The sequence below is a fragment of the Somniosus microcephalus genome, chromosome 22 (assembly GCF_052327205.1).
Source record: "Somniosus microcephalus isolate GS21.2 chromosome 22, FLI_Smic_1.0, whole genome shotgun sequence".
NCBI classification, from domain to species: Eukaryota; Metazoa; Chordata; class Chondrichthyes; order Squaliformes; family Somniosidae; genus Somniosus; species Somniosus microcephalus.
The window spans coordinates 29,649,091-29,663,221 of NC_141008.1; the positions used below are offsets into that span (position 1 = coordinate 29,649,091).

At 45.3% G+C, this 14,131-nt stretch overlaps 1 protein-coding gene across 16 annotated transcripts in view; it reads right to left on the minus strand.

The window, feature by feature from the left end:
* Window positions 1-14,131, minus strand: part of LOC147102129 (uncharacterized) — a 330,921-nt gene that overhangs the window by 123,415 nt on the left and 193,375 nt on the right. For all 16 annotated transcript variants that reach the window (XM_085964374.1, XM_085964369.1, XM_085964366.1 and 13 more), the window contains 6 exons: window positions 7,299-7,370; window positions 7,001-7,036; window positions 5,131-5,214; window positions 4,832-4,867; window positions 1,225-1,296; window positions 181-216 (listed from right to left, as the gene is read on the minus strand). In XM_085964374.1, the coding sequence (XP_085820500.1) occupies window positions 181-216; window positions 1,225-1,296; window positions 4,832-4,867; window positions 5,131-5,214; window positions 7,001-7,036; window positions 7,299-7,370 (336 nt within the window). The remainder of the gene's footprint in view (window positions 1-180; window positions 217-1,224; window positions 1,297-4,831; window positions 4,868-5,130; window positions 5,215-7,000; window positions 7,037-7,298; window positions 7,371-14,131) is intronic.

Genomic DNA, 14,131 nt, shown 5'->3' on the forward strand with positions numbered 1-14,131 from the left:
TCTACAGTAAAGTGAGGAGAGCTGATAGTAATATTTGGAAAGATCTTTACTCTTTACTTAATGATGAACTTAATTGTTATGTACATTCTATACTTGCCAAAAGATGTTTCCCATTAATATTCTTTGCTTACTAATAAAATAATAATTGATGCTTTTACAATTACAAGTAGAAAAACTTACCTCCATATTTAGCAGCCTTAGCTGCTGCATAGCCACCTGCATTGGCAGAGAAATGACAAGTTATGACAGAGCACAGATTATCTACATACAGAGTAGAACAATGAGTAATATTCTGAAGATCAACAGGAGCCCCTCATTTCAGATAAACCCCATTTCTAAAATATTCAATATTAATTTAAATTATTCAAATTCAACTAACAATGTATAGTAATCTTTAAGATCACAAGAAAACATGGAATAAAATAAGACTATTTGCCCATTAATTCCTATCTCTTACATAGAGTCTATGCAATTTACCTGACTTAAACGAAAACCTGACTATTCTTTTGTATATTAGATGGCATTACAACAGGTTGCATCCAAAAGGATGAAGTAACAAGGGCAAATGTCTCACAAAATAGATCCTGATGGCTACTGGGAGCACAGAGAAGCTTGCTGAACAAAGGTTGCTCGAGTATTCATTCGGCTGGGTTACCAACAAAATACCCCAGCTCAATGGATACTCCAGCAATCTTTGCTCAGCAAGTGATGAATACTTCTGTATCTGAACATTTGCACACATGGACTGGTGTTCTTTGGGAGTAGTGTATAAAGCTTCATTACTCATATTCTGTGGAAACTTTTGCAACTGATACAGAATGTTGACAGGCAGTTGCAACAGTTCCTGTGTTTCTAGCAACTCCAATGTTACCGATCCCATCAACATCTCGTTGAGGAGTGACTGCCACATCACATTTCAGATTTAGTCTCCTTATGGAGGTAGCCTACGATGGTTAAAATTTCCAAGAAAAAGCATGTTTCTTCTAAATTCCTCTGAGGTAACCCAGGAATCCTAGGTTTTGCTTTAATAGGACAACCTAAATAAAGAACTTGCATCTATCACATCCCCGCCAGATGATCCAAAGTACGTCACAACCAATTTCACTCATGAAGTGAAGTTTCTGTGCGATGTAGTCAAATAGGGAAGTCAATTTGCACAGAGCAAAGTCCCAACTAACAAAAGGCTGGATAAGCAATCAAATTAGCAATAAAAGATCAAATTACCTTGAAGGCCTCCTGCAACGCCTCCTGGTAGACCTCCTGGTACACCCCCTGGTACACCTCCTGGAACGCCCCCTGGAATGCCAGCACAGGAGAGTTAGTCATCAATATGTCAAATTATCCAAAAGAAGATCATATTTTTGGTATTAAACACATAGAATTATGTAGATAGAATTACATAGAATATACGGCACAGAAACGGGCCATTCAGCCCAACCAGTCCATGCCGACGTTTTTACACCACTCGAGCCTCCTCCCAGCCTTCCTAACGATATGGGAGGAGGCTGGAGAGGGTCTATTCCCTTCTTCCTCATATTCTTGTCTAACCTCCCCTTAAATGCATCTATAGTATTCGCCTCAACCATTCCCTGTGGTAGCAGGTTCCATATTCTCACCACTCTCTGGGTAAAGAGGTTTCTTACGAATTCCCTATTTGATTTCTTGGTGACTATCTTATATTGATGGACAAAGCCCTTGTAATAAAGACCTGACAGAATTATGGAACTGCTGGTCCGTACACCAAATTCTCTCTGTAATCAGAATGGATATTGTTCAGTTTATGGAACTACAAGCTCAGTACAGCAGCATCTTCTCAAAGCTGAACTCAATTCAGCCAAATTGCAGAATGGTATTTCTTGCTAAAAATAGTTCAATGTTGTTAACATAGAAACCTAGAAGATAGGAGCAGGAGTAGGCCATTCGGCCCCTCGAGTCTGCTCCGCCATTCAATGCGATCATGGCTGATCATCCAATTTCAGTACCCGGTCCCTGCTTTCTCCCCATACCCCTGGATCCCTTTAGCCTTAAGAAATATATCCAACTCCTTCTTGAATATATTTAATGAATTGGCTTCTACTGCCTTCTGTGGTAGAGAATTCCACAGGTTCACCACTCTCTGGGTGAAGAAATTCCTCATTTCTGTCCTAAATGGCCTACCCATTTATCCTTAGACTGTGACCCCTGGTTCTGGACATCCCCGACCATCGGGAACATCCTTCCTGCATCTAGTCTGTCCAGGCCTGTCAGAATTTTATAAGTTTCAATGAGATCCCCTCTCATTCTTCTAAACTCCAGCGAGTACAAGCCCAATCGTCCCAATCTCTCCTCATATGTCATTCCTGCCATCCCAAGTATCAGCCTGGTGAATCTTCGCTGAACTCCTTCCATGGCAAGAACATCCTTCCTCAGATAAGGCAACCAAAACTGCACACAATACTCAAGATGTGGTCTTACCAAGGCCCTGTACAACTGCAGCAAGACATCCTTGTTCCTGTACTCAAACCTTCTCGCTACAAAGGCCAACATACCATTTGCCTTCTTAACCGCCTGCTGCACCTGCATGCTTACCTTCAGCGACTGGTGCACAAGGACACCCAGGTCTCGTTGCACTTCTCCTTCTCCCAATCTATTGCCATTCAGATAATAATCTGCCTTCCTGTTTTTGCCACCAAAGTGGATAACCTCACATTTATCCACGTTATATTGCATCTGCCATGCTTTTGCCCAATCAACCAACCTGTCCAAATCATCCTGGAGTTTCTCAGCATCCTCCTCACAGCACACACGCCCACCCAGCTTTGTGTCGTCTGTTAATTTGGAGATATTACATCTAGTTCCCTTGTCTAGATCATTAATATATATTGTGAATAGCTGGGGTCTAGGACCGATCCCTGCGGTACCCCACTAGTCACTGCCTGCCACTCGGAAAAAGACCCGTTTATTCCAACTCTTTGCTTTCTGTCTGCCAACCAGTTCTCTATCCAAGTCAATACCTTGCTGCCAATCCCATGTGCCTTAACTTTACATGCTAATCTTTTATGCGGGACCTTATCAAAAGCCTTCTGAAAGTCCAAATACACCACATCCACTGGTTCTCCCTTATCTATTTTACCAGTTACATCCTCAAAAAATTCCAGTAGATTAGTCGAGCACGATTTACCTTTTGTAAATCCATGTTGACTTTGTCTGATCCTGTCACTATTTTCCAAGTGCTCTGCTATTACATCTTTTATAATGGACTCTAGCATTTTCCCCACTACCGATGTCAGGCTTACCGGTCTGTAATTCCCCGTTTTCTCTCTACCACCTTTTTTGAATAGTGGGGTAACATTAGCTACCCTCCAATCCATGGGTACTGTTCCAGATTCCATCGAATGTTGGAAGATGATTAGCAATGCATCTACTATTTCTATGGCCACTTCCTTAAGTACCCTAGGATGTAGATTATCAGGCCCTGGGGATTTAACGGCCTTCAAGCCCATCAATTTCCTTAACACCATTTCCCTACAAATACTGATTTCTTTCAGTTCCTCCCTTTCATCAGACCCTATGTTCCCCGACATCTCTGGGAGGTTATTTGTGTCCTCCTTTGTGAAGACAGAACCAAAATATGAATTTAATTGGTCTGCCATTTCTTTGTTCCCCATTATAAATTGCCCTGATTCTGACTGCAAGGGACCTACGCTTGACTTCACCAATCTTTTTCTCTTCACATATCTATAAAAGCTTTTACAGTCAGTTTTTATGTTCCCTGCAAGCTTACTCTCATATTCAATTTTCCCCTTCTTAATTAATCCCGCTGTCCTCCTTTGTTGAATCCTAAACTGCTCCCAATCCTCAGGTTTACTGCTTTTTCTGGCCAATTTATATGTCCTCTCCTTGGATGTTATGCTATCCCTAACTTCCCTTGTTAGCCACGGTTGAATCACCTTTTTTGTTTTCTTTTTATGACAAACAGGGATGAACAAATTCTGTAGTTCATCCATGCGGTCTTTGAATGTTTGCCATTGCCTATCCACAATTAACCTTTTGAGTGACATTTCCCAATCAATCCTACCCAACTCGCGCCTCAGACCATAGTAGTTTCCATTATTTAAATTCAGGACCCTAGTCTCTGAGTCAACTACTTCATTCTCCATCTTAAATGAAGAATTCGATCATATTATGATCGCTCCGACCCAAGGGGCCTCGTACAACAAGATTGCTAATTAATCCTTTCTCGTTACATAATACCCAGTCTAAGATGGCCTGATCTCTGGTTGGTTCCTCAACATATTGGTCCAGGAAACCATCCCGTAAACACTCCAGGAATTCCTCCTCCACAGTATTGTTACTAATTTGGTTAGCCCAATCTATATGTAGATTAAAGTCACCCATGATGACTGCTGTGCTCTTATTGCACGCTTCTCTAATTTCCCTTTAAATGCCATCCCCAACCTCCGCATTACTGTTTGGAGGTCTATATACCACTCCCACTAACGTTTTCTGTCCCTTGGTATTTCTCAGTTCTACCCATACAGATTTCACATCATCAGAGCTAATATCCTTCTAATATCAGAGCTAATATCCTTCCTTACAATTGTCTTAATCCCTTCTTTAACCAGCAAGTATACAGTAAAGTGAGGAGAGCTGATGGTACGATTTGGACAAATCCTCCTGCCATGAGGAAACCATTGTAACTGGGTTTGAAATGTATTCTTTGATTGATGATGAATTTATTTGTGACTAACATTCTATACTTGTCAAGAAGATGTTTCCCATTAATAATCTGTGCTTACTAATACAATAATAAGTTGATGCTTTTACAAATTACAAAAGTAGAAAGACTTACCTCCATATTTAGCAGCTTTAGCTGCCGCATATCCACCTGCATTGACAGAGAAATGGCAAGTTATGACAGAGCAGAGACCAGCTGCTTACAGAGTAGAACAATGAGTAATATTCTGAAGATCAACAGCACCACCTCATTTCAGATAAACCCCATTTCTGAAATCATCAATATTAATGCAAATTGTTCAAATCCAACTAACAAAGTATAGTAATCTTTAAGATCACAAGAAAACATGGAATCATTCCCAAATAACAAAAAGCTGGATAAGCAATCAAATTAGCAATGAAAAATCAAATTACCTTGAAGGCCTCCTGCAACGCCTCCTGGTAGACCCCCTAGAACGCCTCCTGGTAAACCCCCTGGAACGCCACCTGGTACACCCCCTGGAACGCCAGCACAGGAGAGTTGCAATCATCAATATGTCAAATTATCCAAAAGAAGATCATATTTTTGGTACTAAACACATAGGGCTAAAAATTCAGTTTGGGGCGCCCAGCTCGCCTGGGCGCCGGAATTACCGCTGCGCGCGGAGCCACTTGCGCCATCGGGATATTCAGTTTCAGCGCCCCAAGTGGAAGCCGGCCGCTAAACAAGGCTTTCGGCGCCCCGCTTGGGGGCGCTGAAACTGAATATCGGCGCGCAAAGTGCCGCAGCGCCACCCGCTGCGGCGCGGCAGGCTGTGGTACTGCAGGCCTTCCTCCCACTGTTAAGGGGGAGGTGCCTGCAACAGCGCGATCCCCGCTCGCGAGTGCCGGCAAATGAGCCCGGCACCAAGGAGAAGTGCCGGGCTCTCGGGAAACAGCCGGCAATGCCGCGGGGGGCGGGGGGGGGGTGGTGAAGGAGGCCGGGGACGGAGGTGCGGGCAGGTGGCCGCCGAAAAAGCGGCCGGCCGCACCTCCACCTTAACTCGCCCCACTACCGCCACAGGTAGGCCCGTGTACCGGTCGCTGTTTGCGGCCGGCGCGGAGGAGGTGGGCGCGACCAAATATGGCCAGCGGGGCGATAGCGGGGCGCTGCGCACACCGATGACGTCATCGGTGGCGGCGCAGCGCTACAGGCTAATGCTGCCATTAGCGCCCTGCTAAATATCGCGGTGGTTGTGGCCAGAAGCGCAAAAGCCCTCTTTGGACGCAAACTGGTGGCGCAGGCCACTGAATTTCTAGGCCATAGAATTAATGTAGATAGAATTACATAGAATATACAGCACAGAAACAGGCCATTCAGCCCAACCAGTCCATGCCGACGTTTATGCTCCACTTGAGCCTCCTCCCAGCCTTCCTAACGATGAGGAAGGATGGGAGGAGGCTGGAGAGGTTCTATTCCCTTCTCCCTCATATGCTTGTCTAGCCTTCCCTTAAATGCATCTACAGTACTATTTGCCTCAAATATTTCCTGTAGTGTATGTACCCGTCTACCTTTAAGAGAACTATTGTATGTAACCGTCCACCTTTAAGAGAACTACTTTAGGTGTTGCACTACTTTGTTGGCTTCTGTATACTGTAATACCGACGGTGACCACACCGGTATATAAGTGCTGTGTCAGGAAGTATTGAGCAGATTCGCCCTGACCTTCGAACAGTAAAGTCCTGTTTTAAGTTACTCTTGGAGTCTGTGTATTAATTAACTAAACAACCCACAGACTTTACATTTCCTGTGGTAGCAGGTTCCATATTCTCACCACTCTCTGGGTAAAGAAGTTTCTTATGAATTCCCTATTTGATTTCTTGGTGACTATCTTATATTGATGGACAAAGCCCTTGTAATAAAGACCTGGCAGAATTATGGAACTCCTGGCTCGTACTCCAAATTCTCTGTGTAATCAGAATGGATATTGTTCAGTTTATGGAACTACAAGCTCAGTACAGCAGCATCTTCTCAAAGCTGAACTCAATTCAGCCAAATTGCAGAATGGTATTTCTTGCTACGAACACTTCAATGTTGTTAAATATACAGTAAAGTGAGGAGAGCTGATGGTACGATTTGGACAAATCCTCCTGCCATGAGGAAACCATTGTAACTGGGATTGAAATGTATTCTTTGATTGATGATGAATTTATTTATGAGGTACATTCTATACGTGTCAAGAAGACATTTCCCATTAATAATCAGTGCGTACTAATACAGTAATAATTTGATGCTTTTACAAATGACAAAACTGGAAAGACTTACCTCCATATTTAGCAGCTTTAGCTGCTGCGTATCCACCTGCATTGACAGAGGATTGACAAGTTATGACAGAGCAGAGACCAGCTGCATACAGAGTAGAACAATGAGTAATATTCTGAAGATCAACAGCACCACCTCATTTCAGATAAACCCCATTTCTGAAATAATCAATATTAATGCAAATTGTTCAAATCTAACTAACAAATTACAGTAATCTTTAAGATCGCAAGCAAACATGGAATAATTCCCACTAACAAAAAGCTGGATAAGCAATCAAATTAGCAATAAAATATCAAATTACCTTGAAGGCCTCCTGCAACGCCTCCTAGTAGACCTCCTGGAACACCCCCTGGAACGCCTCCTGGTACACCCCCTGGAACACCAGCACAGGAGAGTTATAATCATCAATATGCCAAATAAACCTAACAGAAGAACATAGTATTGGTACTAAACACATTGCAGTATTGCTAAGACTAGCTGTCACAGAGCCTGAATTGCTACTTTCATTTGCTGCAAGGACAGATTTGTGGAGTGTGATCAAAAGTTCAAATGTGGTCAGTTTCTTGCTTGAATTAGTAGAAATGATCTTTGATGAGGAAGAAATAGGTTTATTCTGTTGTTTAGATTCCAGATCTGACTCAATCATGTAAATTGGTCATGTATTATATATGAAAAGTCTGAAAACAGTGCTTAAAAAAATTGGGGTGGGGGGGGGGGGGGGCGGTGGGGTGGTGAAGTGTGACTCTATTTGATAAAAGCTGTAATAGGAACATAGGAACAAGAGTAGGCCATTTAGCCCCTCGAGCCTATTCCGACATTCAATAAGATCATTGCAGATCTGCGACCTAACTCCATATACCCGCCTTTGCCCCACAGCCATTAATACCTTTGGTTACCAAAAATCTATCAATCTCAGATTTAAAATTGATCTAGCATCAATTACTGTTTACGGAAGAGAGTTCCAAAATTCTACCATCCTTTGTGTGTAGAAGTGTTTTCCTAATTTCACTCCTGAAAGGTCTGGCTCTAATTTTTTGACTATATCCTCTAGCCCTAGACTCCCTAACCAGTGTAAATAGTTTCTCTCTCTACCCTATCACTTCCCTTTAATATCTTGAAAACTTTGATCAAATCATCCCTGAACCTTCTAAATTCTAGGGAATACAACCCTAATTTGTGTAATCGCTCCTCGTAATTTAACCCATGGAGTCCGGGCATCATTCTGGTAAAGCTACGCTGCACTCCCTCCAAGGCCAATATATCCTTCCTAAAATGTGGTGCCCAGAACTGCTCACAGTACTCCAGGTGTGGTCTAACCAGGGATTTGTATAGCTGTAGCATAACTTCTACCCCATTGTATTCTAGTCATCTAGATATAAAGGTCAGCATTCCATTAGCCATTTTGATTATTTTCTGTACCTGTTCATGACATTTTAATGATCTATGTACCTGGACCCCCAAGTCTCTTTGGACCGCCACGGTTTTTAGCTTTACACCATTTAGAAAGTACCCTGTTCTATCCTTTTTAGGTTCATAGTGGATGACCTCACATTTGCTTACATTGAAGTCCATTTGCCACAGTTTTACCCATTCACTTAATCTATCACTATCCCTTTGTAATTTTCTGCTTTCATTTACACTGCCTACAATGTCGCCTCCCTTTGTGTCATTGGCAAATTTGGATATGTGGCTTTCTATGCCATCATCTAAGTCGTTAATAATTACGGTGAATAGTTGAGGCCTCAACACAGATCCCTGTGGGACACCACTAGTCACATCCTGCCAATTAGAGTACCTGCCCATTATCCCTACTCTGTCTCCTGACGCTCAGCCAATTTCCTAACCAGGTCAATAATTTGCCTTCAATTCCATGGGCTTCAACTTTAATTAGCAGTCTCTTATCAGGGTCTTCATCCAATTGCAATGGTTCAGCAGTTATTCCAAAAGTCTGGTACTTGATCAGATGAATAATCTATTTCAATCTCTGCTTGAAACAATACATTGTGATATCCTAAGCCAATTCAGAAAGCTTTACAAGAGAATGAAGCTGACTGAATTTACCATGTCAGAAACCTGGACTGCGTTTAGTGATTCAACAATTTATTTCATATTCCATTCAAAGAATTCTTATAAAAGGTAGCTGACCCATTACAGACTTTCTCATTATATTTGTTAATTTTTGATTTACCTATTATTATTTTATTCTAAATTTTTTAACTGTGTTATTCTATAAACTCTGGTCCATGTGTTATATATGCCATGCTCTGCAGCACAACAAAAGGGAGGAATGCAAAATGAAACCTGCAAAGGTTAACTATTGAATATTTGGAGAACACACTTGGCACACAGAGCAACACACCTGGATCAACCACATTGAGGCCCTGAGTCACCCTGGCACTGAAAGTGATGAATGTACTGAGAGAAATATTGTACGATCAGATTTCAGTCAAGGTGATAGTGGTCAGATTGGGACTACGCATCACTTTAAGAACCAGAATGATGTCTGCGGTAACCTGTTTGGTTCTTACCACATGAAATGGCATGGAGGTTCTTAGAAAGGGACTGAGATAACTGATATAACAACAGAAAATGCTGGAAAAACTCAGCAGGCCAGGCAACATCCGTGGAGAGAAATTAGAGTCGACGTTTCAGGTGAACCCTTTTTCAAAACTGGAAAGGAAATGAAATAGATCGAAGGCAGGGCTGCGATAGAACAAAAGAAGTAAAGAGACATTAAGAGGTATTCAAAACCAGATGAGATGGTAATAGGACTAGTAGGAGACAAAAGACGGCTCAGATTAGGTGTGAAGTGTACTGGCAGGATGAGAGACAGCTGCCATGTGGGAGAGAGAAAAAAAAAAGGAAAAGGGGGGGGCGGGTGGGGAGGGAAAACCCAAAACAAAGGGGTGGGAAAAAAAAGTAAAAATGTAATAGGGGCCGAGGTTATGATCTGAAATTGTTGAACTCGATATTGAGTCCGGAAGGCTGTAAAGTACCTAATCGGAAGATGAGGTGCTGTTCCTCGAGTTTACGTTGAGCTTCCGTGGAACAATGCAAGAGGCCAAGGACGGTGAGGTCCGAGTGGGAATGGAGCGGTGAATTAAAATGACAGGCGACCGGAAGTTTGGGGTCACCCTTACGGACTGAACGGAGGTGTTCCGCAAAGCGGTCACCCAATCTGCATTTGGTCTCCCCAATGTAGAGGAGACCGCATTGTGAGCAGCGAATACAGTATACTAGATTGCAAGAAGTACAAGTAAATCGCTGTTTCACCTGGAAGGGGTGTTTGGGGCCCTGGACAGTAGGAAGGGGGGAGGTATAGGGGCAGGTGTTACATCTCCTGTGCTTGCACGGGAAGGTGCCAGGCGAAGGGGAAGGGCTGTTGGGGGTGATAGAGGAGTGGACTAGGGTGTCTCGGAGGGAGCGGTCCCTACGGAATGCTGAAAGAGGAGGGGAGGGGAAGATGCGTTTCGTGGTGGGATCACTTTGGAGGTAGCGGAAATGGCGGAGGATGATCCGTTGAATGTGGAGGCTGGTGGGGTGAAAGGTGAGGACAAGGGGAACCCTATTGTGGTTCCAGGAGGGAGGGGCAGGAGTGAGGGCAGAAGTGCGGGAGATAGAACGGACACGGTCGAGGGCCATGTCAACCACGGTAGATGGGAATCCTCGGTTGAGGAAAAAGGAAGACATGTCGGAAGCACTGGTGTGAAAGGTGGCATCGTCGGAGCAGATACGGTGGAGACGGAGAAACTGGGAGAATGGAATAGAGTCCTTACAGGAGGTGGGGTGGGAGGAAGTGTAGCCCAGGTAGCTGTGGGAGTCAGTGGGCTTGTAGTGAATATTGGTCGATAACCTATCCCCAGAGATGGAGAAGTCGAGGAAGGGAGGAGTCAGAGATGGACCATGTGAAGGTGAGGGAAGGGTGGAAATTGGAGGCAAAGTGAATGAAATTGTCTAGTTCGGGGCGAGAGCAGGAAACGGCACCGATACAGTCATCAATGTATCGGAAAAAGAGGTGAGGGAGGGGACCCGAGTAGGACTGGAACAAAGAGTGTTCCACATATCCCACGAAAAGGCAGGCATAGCTAGGACCCATGCGGGTACCCATAGCAACACCTTTGATTTGGAGGAAATGAGTGGAGTTAAAGGAGAAGTTGTTCAATGTGAGAACAAGTTCAGCCAGGCAGAGGAGGGTGGTGGTGGATGGGGACTGGTTGGGCCTCTGTTCAAGGAAGAAGCGGAGCGCCCTCAGGCCATCCTGGTGGGGGATGGAGGTGTAGAGGGATTGTACGTCCATGGTGAAAAGGAAGCGGTTGGGGCCAGGAAACTGGAAACTGTTAAAGTGGCGGAGGGCGTCCGAAGAGTCACGGATGTAGGTGGGAGTGACTGGACAAGGGGAGAAAAGATTGAGTCGAGATAGGAAGAGATAAGTTCCGTGGGGCAAGAACAGGCTGAAATGATGGGTCTACCAGGGCAGTCCTGTTTGTGGATCTTGGGAAGGAGGTAGAAGTGGGCTGTGCGGGGTTGGGGAACTATGAGGTTGGTGGCCGCGGGGGGAAGATCTCCAGAGGAGATGAGGTCAGTGACCATCTTGGAAACGGTGGTTTGATGTTCGGTAGTGGGGTCATGGTCCAGGTGGAGGTAGGAGGAGGTGTCGGAGAGTTGGCGTTCAGCTTCCGCTAGTTAGAGGTCAGTTCGCTAAACAACAACAGCACCACCCTTGTCAGCGGGTTTAATGACAATGTCAGGGTTGGATCTAAGAGATTGGAGTGCTGCAAGTTCAGAGGGCATTTCAGAGCTATCGTACTGAGATAACTGATGTTTCCTTTGTTGTAATGATCTGAGAACTAAATGAGCCATGAGGATCTGTCACTCAGCAAGTAGCACACGGGCCACACGTGTCTCTTCCCTGGGTGTGCACTTATAACAGCAACCACAGGGAATGGAAAGGTGGATTCTGAGACCACTGTGGAGAGGTGATACTGAAACATGCAGACGTGAAGGTCCTAGATTCCCTCAGCCACTGCGACCCACTGTTTGAGTAGGAAGCGCATGAAAGGGCCTCAGTACTAGACAGTAATAGCAGAACTCCAAATCTTTAGGGACCAAGGGAGACCAATGCTCTCTCAGCAAGAAATTGACCCCTGCTGAGATATGAATGGCTTTTAGCTGGTGGGAAAAGACTAAGCAAGCTGTTAACGTGCTTGCATGAATGCTAGACCCCCCAATAGCACCAGTCAGTGTCAAATAATTGTCAGCTGCTATACACCTGTTTGCGGAAAACCTGATATTCAGAGAACCATAAAATGATACCACACAGAAGGAGGCCATTCGGCCTACTGTGCCTGCGCCTGTTCTTTGATAGAGCTAGCCAATTAGTCTCACTCCCCTGCTCTTTCCCCTTCAAGTATTTATCCAATTCCCTTTTGGAAGTTACTATTGAATCTATTTCCACAACCCTTTCAGGCAGTGCATTCCAGATCACAACAACTGGCTGCGTAAAAAAATGTTTCCTCATTTTGCCTCTGCTTCGTTTGCCAATCACTCTAAATCTGTGTCTTCTGGTTTCCGACACTTCTGCCACTGGAAACAATTTCTCCTTATTTACTCTATCAAATCATTCATGATTTTGAAAACATTTATCAAATCTCCTCTGAACCTTCTCTAAGGAGAACATCCCCAGCTTCTCCAGTCTCATAACTGAAGTCCCTCAGCCCTGGTACTGTTCTAGTAAATCTGTGTCAGCCGTGGCTCAGTTGGTAGCACCTTTGCCTCGGAGTCAGAAGGTTGTGGGTTCAAGTCCCACTCCAAAGCACACAATTCTAGGCTGACACGCCAGTGCAGCACTGAGGGAGTGCTGCACTGTCGGAGGTGCCGTCTTTCAGATGAGATGTTAAACCGAGGCCCCGGCTGCTCTCTCAGGTGGATGTAATAGATCCCATGGCACTATTTCAAAAAAGAGCAGGGGAGATATCCCTCGTGTCCTGGCCAATATTCATCCCTCAATCAACATCACTAAAACAGATTATCTGGTCATTATCACATTGCTGTTTGTGGGAGCTTGTTGTGTGCAAATTGGCTGCCGCGTTTCCTACATTACAACAGTGACTACACTTCAAAAAGTACTTCAATGGCTGTAAAGCGCTTTGGGACGTCCGCTGGTTGTGAAAGGCGTGATCTAAAGGCAAATCTTTCTTCTTTATATCTCCTCTGCACCTACTCTAAGGCCTTGACATCCTTCCTAAAGTGTGGTGCCCAGAATTGGACACAATGGAGGAAAAATTCGGTATCGCCCCATTTGGGGCGCTATTATTGGCGGTGCGCAAAGTTTAGCGCCTGGCGCTAATTATCGCCTCGGACAGCAAACTTGGCTTTTATCGCCCCTGGAGGTGATTGGAGCGCTAAATCAGGCGCTACACACCTCTCTACGGTGCTAAGGCTGAGGAGCGAGGCACTACCTCACAGCGCTGGCGAAGCTCATGTGATTTGTCAGCAATGGAACACAGACACACTGGCACCGTCCAATTCTTAAAGGGGAGTACAGGTAGACTATCCTTTATCCGTAAACCTCGGGACCAGCCGTGTTTTGGTTTTCGGAAAATTTCGGATTTCGGAAGGTGGGTCGGCGGGGGTCCGCGGGGGTCGGGGTCGACGGGGGCGTCGGCGTCGGCGGGGGTCCACGGGGGGGTCGGGGTCGGCGGGGGTCCGCAGGGGGGTCGGCGTCGGCGGGGGTCCGCGGGGGGGTCGGCAATCGTGGCTTGTCCGTCGCTGCTAGCCTGGAATGCAATGAAGTTCCGCATTTCCACCAACAGGTCGTCGTGCTCGGTCGGAACAGGGGCCGGCACCGCCGCGGGCTCAGAGCTCTCGTTGCTTTCGAGCCTTTGGAAGAGAGTCAGGTGGTTCCGCGGGGGGGTCGGCGGGGGGTCGTGCGCACGACTTACGCTGACCCTCTGCTCAGCGTAAGTCGGCGGGGGTCGGGGTCGGTGGGGGTCCGCGCGCACGACTTACGCTGACCCTCTGCTCAGCGTAAGTCGTGCGCCACTCTGGTCATGTCGTGCGCACGACTTACGCTGACCGAAAAAACCTTCGGTTTTTAGAGGGTTTCGGTTTTCGGAAGTTCGGATAAAGGGTAGT